This window comes from Podarcis pityusensis (assembly GCF_964106645.2).
Source record: "Podarcis pityusensis genome assembly, chromosome: 2".
In the NCBI taxonomy this organism is placed as follows: Eukaryota; Metazoa; Chordata; class Lepidosauria; order Squamata; family Lacertidae; genus Podarcis; species Podarcis pityusensis.
Window position 1 is genome coordinate 14712763 of NC_138029.1, and position 17189 is coordinate 14729951.

Here is a 17189-nt window from a genome sequence, read left to right on the forward strand (position 1 = left end):
CGTAACTCATTCATTTAACCCTGGCGGAATGTTTGTCTTTTAATTACAATTAAACAGCGTACTTGAACATTTCTCTCTCTCTCTCTCTCTCTCATATGAACTGCATGGAGAGAGACAAGAAGGAGAGACAGAAAGAAAAAGAGGGAAACTAGAGAAGATAAGAGACTGGAAAAATCCTGAGACATAATTTGCTAACTGGCAGCTTAGGGAGCTAAGCCACGGTACCTTATCCTATAGCACTGCGGGGGAGGGGGGCTTGTCGAGAGGGAGAATGGAGAGGGGGTTTGTGGGGGGTTTAAGCGCACACATGTAATTGTGTCTTAAGTTGAAAACATCCCATCCAGTTTTTTTATAGGTTTTTCTTTTTTTTTGCAATTGCCCCTTTTCAGAGAATTACCTCTCCAAACAATATTTGAAGCCACTGGAAATAAAAGGGAGTGGGGAACACAGCGTCTCCACAGCCATCACCACCACCCTTGGCCTCTTGGAAGTCCCATTGCCCATGGTGGGGGGGGGAGGAAGGGAGAGAATTTTTCTAACGCATTATTTTGTGGCCACCGAAGCCCCTGTGAAGTGTTTCCTCCACTGCTGCTTCCTTGCTGTTGAAGAAGCATTGGTTTCCATCACCAAAACTTTATTTATTTATTTATTTATTTATTTATTCACTCATTCATTAAAAAGGAAGAAATACAACTTATAATCAGTGTGACTTCACACAAACTGGGCGTCAGGGACTCACTGGAGCGCTCCCGAGCAAGTCTCTAGGCTCCAAGGAGCTTATGACACCCCCTCCACAAACATTCTCACCTTTCGCCTGACTTCTCCTCCTTCTTCTTGTCCTCCTCCTCTCAAGAAGATAAGTGAAGAACAATAATCCGGGCATGATTTAATAGTGAAATCGATGCCATTCGAGAGGAGTAGAGGAGCCCAGCCCCTTGGTGCCATGCCCCAAGTGGGGGCAAGGAAGGAGCACAGACTTTGGTATCAAGAGGCGATCCATCCATTCGGTGGAGCGGGGAGCGATTTCCTGGAAAGCCCTGCCAAGACTACAGTCTTGAGCTCCCCAGGAGACCTAGGAGCACTGAACATCAAGTCCATCAGGTTTGAAAGAGGAGCCCATGGAAAGACCAACCATGCTACTGGTGGTGTGACGATAGGCTTACTACCACCACCACCCGTTCTACCCGCCGAGGCATAGTGTGGAACAGCCAGCAACAGAGAACATTGATCCCTCACAACTTTTCTTTTCTAGTTCCTAAGTGCCAGAGGAAATGTAGCTCTTTTGGGCTGTCCCTATAGAAACCATCAAGAGCGCCTGGTAGCACCTGAATAGACTAGCAGATTTCCCCACTTTACCCCTTTCCACTAAAGGAGACAATTTAAAAAAAAAGAAGAAGAAGAAGAAGCAACCATCGTCGCCATCATAGCTATGCGTTTTTAAACTGCTTTAAAAGAAAAAGAAAAACTTTTAAAGGAAACTTACTTGGCGTTGGGAACTTCGCTCTTGCCATAGGATAGCCAGCTGGGAAATCTTCCAAGCTATGGGAAGGCGGGAAAATGAGAAGGGAGGCTTGGCCGAAACTTCACCCTGCCTTCTTTTCTCTGGGGTTATTTTGGTGACAACACAATGAGATAACACGCATTGAATCTGCCCAAACCCTCACTCTCTCCCGGCCGCCCTCCCCACCCACCCGGCCTTCTATTACTATGGTAATTAAAAAAAAAAAAAAAAAACCACCACAAAAAAAGTCCAAACAGTGGCGATGCCTTTAAATGTGTGTAGGGAGCAGAGAAGGTACACGTTGGGAGACTTAACTCAGGTCACTGGGGGCTCGGAGGTCAGCCTGAGTGGCTAGAATAAAACTGCTGGCGTAGAAAAGTTGTCCTCTGGGTGAACCTACTTTCCACCACCCCCCTTTACCCGAACTTCAATAAAGTAGCTTTCAGGCTCTCAACATGGAGGCGTCAAAAAGCTTTAAAAAAAAGAATGGGGAGAGAAAGAGCAAAATGGGTGAAGAGAGACGGTGGGGCAGGCTGTATCTCATCACCTCCCCCCCCCCCGTTTCTTTTGCCCCTGCTGCCTGCCTTTATAATTCATTCATAATCTCCCTACCCTGGAAGAATTGTGTCATGGCCAAGTCTAAAGGCCAAATCAGATGCTGAAGAATCAGAATTATTAAACCAGAAACAAAAACGAAACAAAACAGGAGGGTGACAAGATTGCAGAAAGTAAACACTGAAGAGAACTCCAGGAGGAAAATAAATAAAATAAAGTTGGGGGGGGTAGAGAACCGTGGAAAGGAATATATGGTCATATATTTAAATATGAAGTTACTGAGAGGGTGCTGGTATTTTTAATTGAATATGCAAACTATACAGTTGCAAATGTGATTGATGCCTCCTTTTCCGGGCTTCCTAGGCAGACACAGAGAATGCACGCAACACAAAGTCCTATCATATTCTTCCTGATTCTCTCACAGACACTTGGTTATAATTTATCAAGTTCTGCAGGCAGGGTGTGTGGGTGTGAAACTTAAAAAAAAAAAAAAGTTTAGCACAGCTACACACTCACACATAGTTTACCAAGTCACTACCAGTAGAAGCCATTGTAAATTTCACACGTGTGTGTGTCAGAGTTTGAAGATCAGCTTTGCAACATATGGCCATTCAGTTGGCAGCACCATTATTCCTAGGTTAGGATTCCCCCCTCCCTTTGTTCACTTTACCATTTATATGCACAGAGTGCGTGTGTTTGTGTGGGTGTGTAAAAAAATGGGGGGGGGGGAGACTGGTTGCTGTTCTCTTTTATCTTACCCTAGCAATAGAGTAGGGAGACTAAGTCTGTGTAACAGAAGGGCAGATAAACAAGCAGACAGACACCTGGGAGATTTAACTTGCAGCCCTATCTTTGCATGCTTACTCAGAAGTAAATCCCACTATGTTCAGTAAAGGTATTCTCTAAAATAAGTGAGTGAGATTCCTGTTTCCCCTCACTTGACCTAATGTAGTAAGGGTGAACAAGCAGGCCCAAGAGTGATAAGAAAACATTCAAAGCAATTGCTAACATGCAAACTCAACATTCCCCTCGCTTGCTTCGAAAAACTGGAATTGTGAAAACACTGTTAAAGGTTTATGACTAGCTATTATGTTAATGAATGGATTTATTTCATACTATGCAAAAGGAGATGGAGTTTCTTCAAAGGAATACTACTAACAGGCAGAGAAGAGTCATCCTGATTGGTTGATACCCATGACACTTTGACCATTAGCTTCTAAACTGATCTGGATTACAGCCACTATGTGTAATTCTGGCCTGCTTAAAATCAATAGAAGTTCTGCATTAACTTGAATGAGATGTAGATCGCTGCCATAATCTGTATCTTGTCAATCACTTCCTACCTCCCTGCCTCTTCCTTCTACCATGGGTGCTGAAAAGATCTGCTTGTCTTGATAACTGAGGGAGGGGGCAAGATAAAGTGAGGGAACCAACTCCCCTTCAAACCCCCTGCCACTTTTCAGAACTTCTGCTTCCACCTCCAGTATATAGTTGCCTGGCTGTTTACTGATACCCATAACAGGGAACTGCAATACAGCTCAACCCACAACTTAGTTCTGTGTAAGCAGACTATTAAAGGCGCCTGAAATTTCATTGAAATCAATAGCAAATAAATTGGACTAGATCCTGCTACTTCAGACTAACTGGTTTCTAGTTTGGGGTGCTAGAATATTTACAAAATACAACTAAACAACATTAAACAAGCCTCTAAGAGAGGTATAAACGAAAGCACACTTCAGTCACATGCTTTGCCACTCTGAGGCGAGGACAGTAGAAAAATGTGAGTTGTAAAAGGAACTTGCTAATCTGGCTGTCTGTCTATCTACCTATCCACACATATAAATAGTACATACTAAAAGTGCTCACTGTGCAAACACATCTGTATTACACTCTTCCCAGCCACCCTTTCTACTTCCCTCGGGGATGTAAACAAATCCTGAATTCTCTATTATCCGTCTCTATAAAATACCTACAACAGTGACAATGTTAAGCATTTATTCAACGTACAGGAATAGGGGCTTGTTAGCTATACAGGCAGTAGAAGGAGGGGTAAAGAAAGCTCCAATATTTTTATTATTATTACTACTACTAAAGAAATGGATAGGAGCTCAAATACAGGAAAGGACAGGTGCATTTTTAAAAAATAAACAACAGCAACACAAACCCTGATTTCTATGGACAGGTCTTCTACTAAAATGCACATTTACACCTCCCAAGGCTAGGACTTCCTAGTAGAATCTGAGGTCAAACATGCTGTGATGTCACAGGGTACAGTGGGTGCAAGCCACAGTCCCTAAAATCAATGGGAGATTTGCCACTGACTTCAGTGACATGCACTACGGTGCTGGTAGCCTTGTATTTAAAATAACAAAAAACCAACCAACCCAAGCTTCTTAAACTTAGCTGAGAAAGTATCCACAGCTCAAGAAATCAGTGTTACACGTTTCCACCCCCCTCCCCCACGTTTTCCCTATATAGTATGAAGCAAAGAAGAAAAATAACTCACCAGACATTCCAAAGTCAAATCTGTGTCACACTCACTGGTTTTTATTGAACAAGGGGACTTTCACATATACACTAAAACTCTTTTATTGCAAGTTTACAATGTTCATGTCAAATCATGTCCAAAAAACACAAAGAACCACGACAAAACGGGGGAAAAAATCTACCTACTGACTTTTCCTTCCAACTTTCTCGCTGGCTCGCTTCCTCTCTCTCTTCCTTTGAGTCCTTCTTCACATTGAAATAAACCGTAAGTTTACCAGCTACTATTAGCTCCTGTGCTGTTTTTTCCCCTTGTTTTTTTAATTTAAAAAAATCTTTCTCCTACATTTATACCAAAAAAAGGAAGGAAAAAAGCCTTCAATGGTCCATTTTTTTTGTTCTCCATTTGTAAACGCACAGAGCAAAATAACTACATTCTTCCCTTGCCTGTGTAATTATTAGCATATGCCCCGATTTTTCATCTAAAACAGAACATTGTGTTCCCCACCCCAACATACACGCACAGAGACACACAGACACACACAGACACGCATAGCTCATCCTTCCACTCCTTCCCTTTTTAAAAAATAAATAAAACCCTGAAAATTGCGTTTTAAAAAAACAAAACAAAACCAGCAGGTATTTCACCTGACCTCTCATGCTAATAATACATGCACCTAGAGCTTGAGATCTTTGCGGAAGACCTCATTCTTTTGTGTGTGGGTTTTTTTCCCCTCTCTCTTTTTTTCTTCTTAATATATTTAAGCACGGGAAAAACTACGAGGGAAAAAAAGAACCAAAATATATAGATATATATTAGATTCTATAAATAATCAGAGTCATATTTTTTTAATGGGGGTATTTGTTTGTTTGTTTTGCTTTTGCTTTTTTTTGTTTGTTTGTTTATAACCTTGTAATATCCTCTGCTCGTTGGTCCTGAGATGAGCTTTGCGAATGTTCTTCGCTAGCAACCGCGTTGGAAGAAGCAGGAATGGAACTGGTGGAAGAATTGGTAGGAGCCGTAGATCTCACTTTGGTATTGGGCAGCCTGTGGTCTTTTTTCCATTTCATCCGCCTGTTCTGAAACCAAATCTTGATCTGTCTCTCCGAGAGACACAGGGAGTGGGCGATTTCGATGCGCCTCCGCCTCGTCAGGTATCTATTATAGTGGAACTCTTTTTCCAATTCCAAGACCTGCTGTCTGGTGTAGGCAGTCCTGGATCGCTTGGGCTCGCCTCCATTGTAATTGGGGTTCACTGGGGGGAAAAACACCCAAAGATGAGCATGAATACAGAGACAGAGAGAAAGGCAGGGGAAGGAGAGCGGAGAGAGAGATGCACAGGGAGAGAAAGACAGATCTCCAGTGGCTCAGGGGAAAGAGAGAGGGGGAGAGAGCGAGAGAAAGGGGGGGAGAGGAGAGAGGGGAGAGAGAGAGAGAAAAAAAGTCATCAGCTAAATGGGTTATAAAGAACCCAAGACTTTCTCTTCTAATAAGAAGGGGTTTCCCTGGCTTGAAAAGAGCCTGAATTATTTATGCACCCCTCGCGAAGCCTTTTGGAGTTTCACACATACATAACAGAACGAACCACATGGCTGGGGCTGCCCAGACTAGCTTGGCTATAAAATTTATGGTGGGTGTAATTACCCACTCGGAGTCGTAAATCCAGCTCAATTGTGCTAACCCAAAGACTCTCGTTGAAGGCAAAGGAGGAGATGGGAAAAAGAAGGAGCGAGAGAGGGAGAAGAGTGAGTGAGTGAGAGGGGAGAGAGAGAGAGCTTGCAAGCATGGTGTGAAGGGGAGAAAAACACACATACTCTCTCTCTCCCTCTCTCGCACTTACACACACACACTAGAGAGAGAGAGAGAGAGGAAGGAAGGAAGGAAGGAAGGGAGGAGAGAGGGAGAGAGAGAGAAAAGTTGCCTACCAGTACTGACGTGGATTTTTTTCATCCATGGGTAGACTATGGGTTGCTTAGTGGCCGTGCTGCTAGGATGCTCGGGGTTTTGCTGGTTGCAGGCTGGAGGGGCTGGGGCTGGCGAGGTGGCTGCGCTGGAGAGAGCCGTTTGGTCACAGAGCTGCTGTGGTTTCTCGGGGAGATGGTGGCCTCCGGGTGGTGGTCCATGGCCCCTTTGATGCGCTGGGGGGTTGCCGGGACCTTGGAGGCTGGCACAGCTGTACTGGCGCTCGGGGTAGCTGGGTCGCTGTGGAGGAGGTGGAGGGTACAATTCCTGGTGATGATGCTGAAAACTGGACTCCCTAGTCCGGCTGTAATATTCCGGACTGTGGTCTGGGATGTAATTATTTTGCGAATATTCTTCGCATGGAGGAAATTTCGGATCGATGTAGTTAGAGTCCATCAAATACGAGCTCATGATCATTAATTTCTGGAGTGGAAAATAATTTTTCTCGCTTTGTCGTTTTTCTGCTCCATAAAACCCTCCTACTAGCTGGCGACCCCGTAAAGTTAGTTTCACCATGTGACTATTTGCGCCAATCACGCCAGCCGAGCTAGTCCCCGGATAAGGAACCAAAAGCTTATTCAAAATGTATCCAATTTGTGTGTGCGCGAGTGTGTGCCTGTGCCTCTGTGCGTGTGCGTGTGTGTGTGCGATCTTGTTGTTGTTTGTGTGGTCCCCTTAAACTCAGAAAAAGAGGTGCGCGTGCGTGTGTATGTGTGTGTAAGGGGTTATCTTGCTGTCACGTTCTTTTCTTAAAAAGGCAACGTAAGTGAATGGAAGGATAATGGAAGGAAACTCATTTATTTGGCAGACAGATGGTGTGCAGGGAAAGCTCCTGTGTTCTTCTCCACCCCACCCCCTTTTTCAGGTACACAGCAAGTCCTCTCTTGTAGGGATCCAGTAGCTAAATGAGTCTTAATCTGGAAGAACTAGTAACATTTTGCACTGCAGATAGTGAAGCATGCTTGAAATCGTTCTGCTTGCTTCACCTTAAAGAAAAGCTGTAGGGGAAATGAGGTGCCCCCGCCTCCCTCCCTCCTCCCCCCAGGACATGGTTAGTGTCATTGTCTGCAGTACTAGTCTCCCCCCACCCACCCACCCCCTACGCACGGTGCAAACAACCCGAAAACTAGAAGGCAGTTCAGTATTTGTAATCCAATTGTTTGCTGAAGAGACACAAAGGAGGAGGCAGGTTACCTGGGAGGCAAGGAGATGTGGGGAGTGGGGGGAGAGAGAGAAAGAGCAGCGGGATATGCAAATCATCTTTGCGTCATTTGGAGTTCTCTAGAAATGCTCATCAACCTTTGCTTAAGGGTGATCTTCTTTGGTTGCAAGAGAAGCTGTTAGTGCCTGTGAGTTGAAACAAGTAGAAGTTCGAGCCAGCCAGATGGCAAGACCACCAGCCACCCAGTGCTGACCATTTTTGGGGAGACAAAGTTTATGAGGTGCTGGTAGTGGTGGGGAACTAGCAGAGATGTGCTTTTCAGTTCTTGCGGTTAAATAATGGAAGGCTCGGTTTTGTTATGATTATGGAAAAGATAACACACACAAACATTCCCATCCAGTCTGGAGGCAGGTAGGTAGGTAAGAAGAAATATGGATCCTCATACAAGATTTACTGTAGCCATGATTTCCCCTTCATAGCCACGGATGAATGGGAAAGCATGTGTCTAAAGTCCATTCAGAACATTTGACTTCCTTGTGGAGCTTGGGGTGGTGGACAGAAAAAAAGTAAGGCGCTGTTAAATTCCTCCCCCCTCTCCCAGTATGCCTGTGTAAACAGACCCCTGGGTGGGTTAAAGAAGCTAAGATGTGATGCAAACATTTTAAAGAGTGCAGTTATTGCAGTTAAGGGCTTTATCTATAGCTTACATTAAGAAGATGGGGCACAGAGAGTCGGATTAATCCCTTGTACTGCTTGATAACAATTATAGTTGAAAATCATAGCTTGCAGGGCATTGCAATATTTTACTTGATAACAATAAAAGTGACACATAAAGTTAACTGTTTATGTTTTATTTATTAGACTAAATGTGCCAGCGGTGTCGGAGGCTCTGGGCTGGTTGTAACAGTTTTTATGGGGCTGTAAAATGCCATAAATCAGTCACTTGAAATTGTTAGGTCTCTCTCTCTCTCTCCCTCCCTCTCTCTCTCTCTCTCTCTCTCTCTGGCAAGGGCTTGTGTGAGCTTGTGTTTGCGATGACTGCTGTTCCTTCTTTCCAAGAAAAAAGTAGCAATTGTGGATTTTATTATCAGAAGCACGCTTTACCTTCCCTGTTATTTTAACTATTTATTCAAGATCTAGCTGTAACAAAGCCCCACCACCACCACACACACTTTGAATCTGTTTGCCCTTCCTCAGAATGCATGTGTATTTTAAAGGAACTCAGACACACTCTCCCCTGGATCGCTGAAATCTTAATTATAACTCTAGCAGTTAAGGGGAGTCAAAGGAAGTCTAGGAACTCTAGCAGTCAAAGGAAGCCGGACATTAACAAGGCTCGGCGTCGTCCATATACTCCCCTAGAGACGAATTTGTGATTGAGGCGCTCACACAACTTCGATTCTACAGGGTGCATATGAACGACTGGAGAATGTGGCCTTTGTGGTACTGGGGGAAGGTGGGAAGTGTATTCCCCTCCCCCACTGATGTGTTCCAGAATGTCTTTTTTGTTTTGTTTTGGGGTTTGTTTGTTTTTCATGGATGTGGCGTGAGGGAAAGGAGAGCAGCTGTCAAGACTTCCTAAAAAGTCGTTTAACAAGCTAAGCCCTTTTCAGGTAGGGCTTGCATATTTCTGAGAGGATCCCTTGCTTTTATCAAGATGGGATCCACGCTTTGGCAGCTTTGGGAACCGAGCTATGGAAGACAACCTTCCACTTTTTTGATAGCTATTAACATTTATGGTTCCTATTGGATTATTATTATTATTATTATTATTAATCAATGCATTCACTAAGTAAGTGGGCAAGTCCCTCCTTGCTGCTTTATTCTGGTGCCACCCATCTCTGTACATGGGTAGCTTTCAATCCATCTATAGAGAACTGTCAACCTGTTTGCTTATGGACTGGTTGATTCCTGAACAGGAGGAAGAAGAGGACGGTTCAGTCTAAGAATAGAGAAATGAATGTCAGAGGTATTATTCTGGCCTTTCCCACCAGGCAAGCTTTACAACTCCTGTTCATGTTATCTCTTACATTTAACTCTGCCCGTTCAACTCATAAAAAAGGGAAACTGCCATTCTTATTTTATTCTACTTTGGTAGTCTAAACTGACATGCATACTTAACAGGAATAATACTGGCCAAAGCGCGTGGATAGCTGAGGCAATTTTATTTCCTTTTGCTGTTTTCCCTCAAAAATCATTGTGAACTGTCCAGAAAAAATGTTGGCACCTGTCTAGTTCTTTCCAGTGGCAGAGTGATTGTACTGCTGGCTGCTGCAACTACTATTACTACTACTGAACTCTGGGCGGATTCTCAGAGTTTTTATGATACTGTGTGTGTGTGTGTGTGTGAGAGAGAGAGAGAGAGAGAGAGAGAGAGAGAGAGAGAGAGAGGTCGTGTTTGCCACAGCTACTATTTCCTCATTCCATGAGATGTATAACCGTGATTTCATTAACATGAGCTCCCCTTGCGTTGCTCTGCTGCTGTTACTACTACTGGTAATAGTAGTAGTAGCAGCAGCAGTGGTTAGTATTTATACAGCCTTTTACTGATTGATTAAAGGACCTTGCATATGCTCTCTCCGTAGTCCCATTGTCTCACTTAAGCATCTACTTAGCTCTCTGCAGTTAAATTCGGTGGGATTTTAAAATGCTGGACATTGGAGGGATTGGACCCATTATTAATTAATTTCAGCATAATTCAAATTATATGAGAGGGAGGGAGGGAGAAGAGGAAGATCTACAAGTTGAGGATGCGCTCTTAAGCACACTTACTAAATGCCTATAAACTCCGTGGCTCTTACTTCCTAGTGAACTCAAAAGGGACTCCTGAGTAGGCTGCCTACTGTAAGAACGTGCTAGAAGCTTGGAACCACCAGCTTCTTAAGTAGTTCAGCATTCCTGGGGGTGGTGTTTCTTTCTTTTCCTGGGTCACCCTAATAATCACTTACTGCACCTAAACCTACACTTCGATATTTACACTTTTAATTGTTTGTGTAGATGCCCATGAATGAAAGGGCAGCTTTGCCATTCCTGAACATAATCCATTAGAAGTTGAGTAACTTTCATAACAACAGAGCTTCCTTCCTTTCAAATCACACTGCAAATCGAGTAAGTATGCAGAGAGCCAGGCTGTATGCACAGTTACTCGGGAGTAAGTCTCTTTGAACTCAGTGACGCTTACCCCGAGTAAATGTATACACAGGATCCAGAAGCAAAATGTGAAAATAAGGTTCTCTATGTTTACGCGAGAGTTTTTTGTTTTGTTTTTTAAGTACACAGGAAGTGTAGACAGGATTGCATCTTTAATCATACACTTTTCTATTTATTTATTTTATAAAATATTTTCCCCAGTGGACTTGATCGCTCTTTCTTCATTTCACTTCGTTCCTGTGATTTATTTTAACTGACCTTCTGCTTTCCTTGTTAAAATAGGCATTAGTCCCTTAAGTTTATATTTTTCTTAAAGCTATTTTGGGGGGGGGGGCATGTATTCCTCTCTTAAGTGTTTGGAAGAGTTCCCTTTTATTGTCTCTTTCAAAGAAGGCTCCAAGGACGTGTGGAAGGGGGGGGGGAATTAGTGGGGCACAAACCTCTTTTGTCTCTCCAGTACCCCTCCCACTTCTCTCGGATTGGCCTCCGTTTCTCCCACCCGCAGAACAATGTCGGCAAAACCGGATTATTGCTATTATCATCATCGTCGTCATCATCATCATTCTGAGTGGCAATAGCGAAGGGAAATACACCACCTCGATTAAATAATTCCTGGCCCTTAATTCCCAGCCTAGCCAAGAAGCGGGTTGCAAAGCTGGTGTGTCTATCTGGTTACCATTTTCAGGACCATTTCTGAGTACAAAGCGCCTACTTGACAGTACGGAAGAAAAATAAGTGTTCATTGTCCCCGCGGATTCATTGTGCGAGCCATTACCATACTGACCGCTTGGTAACCTACACCTCTAGCCATTTGCAATCTGTGCATGGGGGGGGGGGGGAGTGCCTAGCCACTGAGATTTTGCTATTTCATTGTTTAGTAATCATAATAATACTAATACGAAGCCCCTTGTCACGAAAGCCACATCCTAGCTAAGGTCACACGCATAACTACCTCCCCCTAAAAAAATGGGGAGACATACAAAATGATCAGTTCATAAAAAATCGGCTGCAGTCCAACTAAAATTCACTGGGGCCATGCAGAGAGGACAGCCACCACCCCCCCACCAGTGTTTTAGATTCGGTGTATTATTCACTTATTTCAGTTTATTATAAGGCTTTAAAATATATAGTATTAAAATACAGTGCTGAGAAGGAAGGTTAATCTTGAATGAATAATAATAAATATATATATTCCCCTCTGACTAAATATCCAGATCCAAGAATGTATTTTCTGCATCGCCCACCCCCCGCAATTTGAAATTGGGTTCGCTCCTAACTTCAGTGCGTGTATTGTTAACCTCTTCTAGAAAATATCAACATCCTCTAAGAAGTTCAAAGAGTGGATTTTAAAAGTGTGTATTAAGGGAAGGGAGTCAAAATACAGCTATTTTTTTCTGGTGGAGGGGGTATATCTTTATAAAGTTGGTCTTTCTATGATACCATGAAACAATAAAAAATTAATTACACTTTCATTTGAAAACAAAAGTTAAAAACAAAAGCATAAAGTGCCACAAAGTCATTGGGTGTTCTCTCTCCCCCCCCCCGCTCCCCACAATGAAAAGAGACAGGTCTAATTTATGCAAAGAAATATGCAAATGTTTAATTGATTTTTCTTTAAATCTGTTGTCACTAAAAGTAATGAGTTGGTGCAAACCGATTTGAATAACCAAAGCATGTCACCAGAAGTAAAAAAATAATAATAATAAAAATACCCACAACCACATATACACACATTAGCCCTTGTAGGTTCTCCAAAAATGCAAAAGCCTATAAATATTTATTCCTCCGTTTAAAACCCTTAAAAACGAACTCTTCCTGTTTGTTCGAAAAAGCACATATATGCAAACCATCTTCTCCTTCCCTCTTCCGCAAGCACCCCAACCCCCACCCAACCCCCATTTACCCCTCCCTCCCTCTCCCAGGAATTCAATTTTCTTCAAATCTCGTTGAAAGTGGCTTTTTAAAAAGTGGACGCATTTTAATATTGCTTAGACGGCGTGACCTGAATTTCACCTCAACTGTTTGACTTGATCCAATAGGTCACTGCCAAGGAGTTATTGATGGGGAACCTCCATTGAAATTTGTCTCCTCGCAAATGGCCTTTAGATCTTCTAGCGAGTTCAATAACTAGTTATAATGTAGAAGGGAAAAAATGAAGCCCAAAGGCAAACGAATATGATGTTTCATTTTTATGCTGGAGAAATTGTTGGTTTTTCTTTTCCCTTTCCTTACACCCCCACCCCCACCCCATCCCATCCCACCCCTTTCACCCACTCAAAACAATAACAAAATCTGATTTGGGCGAAAGCATCGCCCCGCCCGCCTTCTCCTCCCCCCTCCCCGCTAGCCCGCTTGCTTCACCCTTTCAGCTGAAGCCAGATTCGAATCTATATTGCAAATCCATTTGTTTATTTATTTATTTATTTAATTGGGGGGGCTAACCGAAGAGCTTCAGTTCATGAACTCTTCAAGACTGACCCTACTCGAGAGTCCATACAATAATTTTCAGCTGGGTAGGAATCATGTTTGCTTTACTGGGGTGTTTTGTTAAATAATAATAATAATAATAATAATAATAATAATAATAATAGACATACCTATAGCTAACAATAGACTGTATGCAGCTAAGCTTGGTGAGCGATTTTTTTAAAAAATAAACATGGTACCAAATCCCTTATGACTACATATAGATTTTAAATAAAAGGTTGAACAGTTAATCCACACGTATTAAAATGTTAATGTTAGTTTTAGCACTGGGGCGGAGTAGGATGGGGGAGAGAGACTAAAAATGAGCCAAGAAAGAAAATTGTTTAAATTTCTTTGTGTTGTATAATTTGCTGTGGATCGTTTGCATGACGGTCGGTCATTAAGCAAAGCAAGCTCATACCTGCTTACTCAGAAGCAAGTCCCATTGAGTTCAATGGGACTGGCTCTCAGGTAAAATGGTATAGGATTGCGCCTAAATCTCCTTTAGGAACTAACTGTCTGCTGGTTTTTTATACAGTTTAAAATATACAGTATTTACTTTGACTCCGAATGCTGAGTTCCATAGTATGCCGGTTCTGGGGGAGGGGCCGATCCGCCCATCACTGAAGAATGAAAACCTGTGAGGGTTTTGTCTTTTGAGAACCGAGATAAGGATTTCAAAATCGTCCAAGTACAGAAACACAGGGAACCCCCTCATTCCAGCCCTATAAATACCGCTGATGCATATCTTATCACCCTGTTACAGGACACGCCAAGTAGCTTATAAGGAAAATAGGAGACTTAAAAGAAGGGGAAAGGGGAAATCAGGAAAAGAGAAGGAAAACTCCTTAAATGTCCATGAGAAGATTCGCGGGGGGAAGCTGACATTTATTATGCGCTGCGTAAACACGTACACAAATTAGGCTGCTACTGCTGTGTACGACGCTGCCAATAGCTTTCTTTAAAGAATTAGCACACCCAGATTTATTATTCCTTCCTTGGCTCAGTTATAATATTAATTGGTGGGGGGAGGCGCGGACAACTACGCTTTACAGGACCTAAGACTGGCTCAGCAAAGGAGGTGGCTTTTTAAAAAAGCAGAACATTTGCTACATTAAAAAAGAAAAAAGAAAAAATACTGGGGTTGGTGTGTTGGTGGCACCTAGCACAATTTCGTGGTAGCAGAAAGGATCACACCGCAACCCCACACCCACTTACCCGGGAGTAAGACCCACTGAACACAGCGGGACATACTTGTGAGTAGACATGCATAGGTTTGCGCTGTAGTGTTTTTTGCTACATTTTTAATGGATACTGAGAAATGAAAATTGAGGTTCCTTCTTCATGTGGCTGGAGAAGTCCGGAAGCTGATTCACACGGACCTGTGCTTCGTTCCCTGCCTCTCGCTGCGAAGAACTCTTATCTGCACGTCTGAACTGACTTTATTGAAAACTATGTGGATTTTTTTAAGACAATGGCAAGGGATATGAAAGCTCTGCCTGTGGTCCTTAGTCTCAGCTGATGTATGTAAATCGTCTCATGATGTTCCAGTTGTCCAGTGGTGAACACCCATGTGCAGACTCACCAGGACCTTCATGTGAAGCAGCTCTCGCAGAAAGCAACTGTCTGTCTCTGGATGGACAGTACTGTAACTGGTTTCAAGGTCCATGAGGCCACCAGCTTGCTAAGGCATGCCTGGATATGGTCAGCTCTTGGATGGGTGACCACCTGGAAACCACATGTATGCCATGACCCCTTAGGTTCCATGACAGAAGAAAAGCAGGAATATATATGTGTGTGTGTGAAAATAAAATGGAAATCCCCCAGCTCACCCAGTTTCTAACATAACCTCGAGTTCAGTGTCTGCAGGGTCTTTTAGATGGCTATTTTTGATGCTATATGATTTCTCTTTAATGACTGCATTTTATTGGTTATATCGATCTATGAACTCTTACAGTGACGTAAAATTCATATTACAAACTTTTATCCACAAAGAGCATGAATGGTCCGTGTCACTGGGGTGGTGGCACTTCCACGTGGGAGTGTGATGCTGTCCACAAACAGGAAGCTGTAGCAGAGTCTCCCATTAGATCCTTCTGATTAGAAAGATGTAGGAATGCCTGGGAACTGCGTGGCAACTGATACCCTTAAGCCCAGAGCAATAGGATATGGTGCTGCGGGATATTATGCAGGGATAGAGGGCAATTGGCGCTGTTCACTTTCCCCCAAGTAAAGGTCAGAGAAAACATTACATCTCAATGGTCTTCGGGAAACGTGTGTAGGTGTGCACAGCCTAATTGCGGGAGACCTGCCAGATTTTGCTCCCAAGCTTGTGATGGATTGGATAGCCACCCCCCTTACTAAAAGCGTTTTTGCTTTGCTTCTTTAATGAATGCCAGTTTCCTCGCGAAAGTAGGCACTTATCTTATTCAAAGAAATAGTTGGCAACACGACTGTTTTCTATGATTTTATGCCTGCGTTTTCCAGTTTATACTCACAGGCGTGTGAATGTACACACGAGTGCCACGGGGCACGTTCTGGGATAGATTCATATATACATACACGTAGCTAAACTGTGGTGCGTGTGTACATACTGGAAAGGGCCGTAGATTTTAATATATTGCATATACTTTACACGCACACTGAAAAGAAATCTTGTTCGGTACCTCCACAATAACGTCAACAAAAAAGCAGCAACAGAGGGCTCCAGATTTTTGAACATGGATGTGCATAAATGAACCTCTCTCTCTCGTTAGAATGCATTGGGTAAGTTCCATTTTTCTAATTATTTCTGACAGTATGGACAGCAAGGCGTGGAGAAACGGGACCCTACTTTAAAATGCGTTCATGTGTGTTCTAAGGCAGTCCAGGCGACTCTCGTCCACCTATTTGCAGGGGAGTAGGTTCTACAGAGCTCTAAGGAAGTGCAAATATTTGGAGGACTGGATGTGTGGGAGAACCTCCTTTACAAGGGAGACATCGAGCCCATCTACAGAATGATCACTCTGGGATCCTTTTAGTCCATTAACCTTCCCCTTTCTATGTACAAGACGCCCATCCATGATCATTCCGGCTTAATTTGATCTTCTGATCGATCAGACACTGCAAACCCACCGCCACCTACCCACCCCAAAAAGCCACCAAGGAAAGATATGGAATACATAAACAGATATTTGTGACTGCCTAGGAAGAATATTCTAATTACCTTTTAATATCAAACGCTATTTGAATTCCTTTTTTAAAAAAAATAATGTGAGTTATATTTTGAGTCTGGGAACAATGGTGCATTATGCTTAAAGAGGAGCTTTGTTATTTGTAATATTTATTTTCTCCCCACCAGGGTACTCTCAGTTTAATCTTTCACAGTGCAATAAACTATTATCTTAGTTAATCCCAAAGGTGAATCCATCAAAACCTTTTAATAAAACGTTTATTAGTTCCCGCAATTCAGAGAAGGCTGTAAACTGTAAGTACAGTGCAGGCGGTGGAACTTAAGAGAAACTTAGGCTGATGTGTTGGGGGGGTGAGGTAATGTTTTGTTGTTAAATAAATGTAGGAGGGTCTATAACTATCTCCCAGCTGAGGCTGGCGATTATAATTCTGCAGGCTTTGTCAATTTCAGCTGTCATTAGTCAAGCCTACAGAAGCTAAAGGAGCTGTGGAGTCAGACAAGAGAAATCTCAGGAATGATATACACCACCAGGCCTCTGATGCATCATTGCAGACTTGATTAAGGAAAAAGAATCAGTTGCCTTATTTGGGTGGGGGAGAAGGAGAAATACTAAGCATCTTCACATTCTCATCATGTTCACCAAATGCCATGAATATGGGCTTCTCCAAATAACAATGGCAAACCCCAACTTTAGTGGGAATCCAAAACCCTGGGATGCAGAATACCAAGAGGCCGC

At 42.9% G+C, this 17189-nt stretch overlaps 3 protein-coding genes across 7 annotated transcripts in view; all 3 read right to left on the reverse strand.

Moving 5' to 3' along the window:
- The window catches only part of LOC308471025 (homeobox protein Hox-D3-like), a 148676-nt gene that overhangs the window by 94900 nt on the left and 36587 nt on the right, over positions 1 to 17189 (reverse strand). The window lies entirely within an intron of this gene.
- Positions 1 to 17189, reverse strand: part of HOXC5 (homeobox C5) — a 62121-nt gene that overhangs the window by 26662 nt on the left and 18270 nt on the right. The window lies entirely within an intron of this gene.
- The window catches only part of HOXC4 (homeobox C4), a 51254-nt gene continuing 38641 nt past the window's right edge, over positions 4577 to 17189 (reverse strand). The window contains exons 3-4 of one of the 2 annotated variants that reach the window (XM_080994996.1): positions 6467 to 6743; positions 4577 to 5796 (exon numbers count right to left, since the gene is read on the reverse strand). In XM_080994996.1, the coding sequence (XP_080851122.1) occupies positions 5444 to 5796; positions 6467 to 6743 (630 nt within the window). In that variant the 3' untranslated portion in view covers positions 4577 to 5443. Of the gene's footprint in view, positions 5797 to 6466; positions 7467 to 17189 lie in introns of those variants that run through there. The other variant, XM_080994995.1, reaches the window with a different exon arrangement.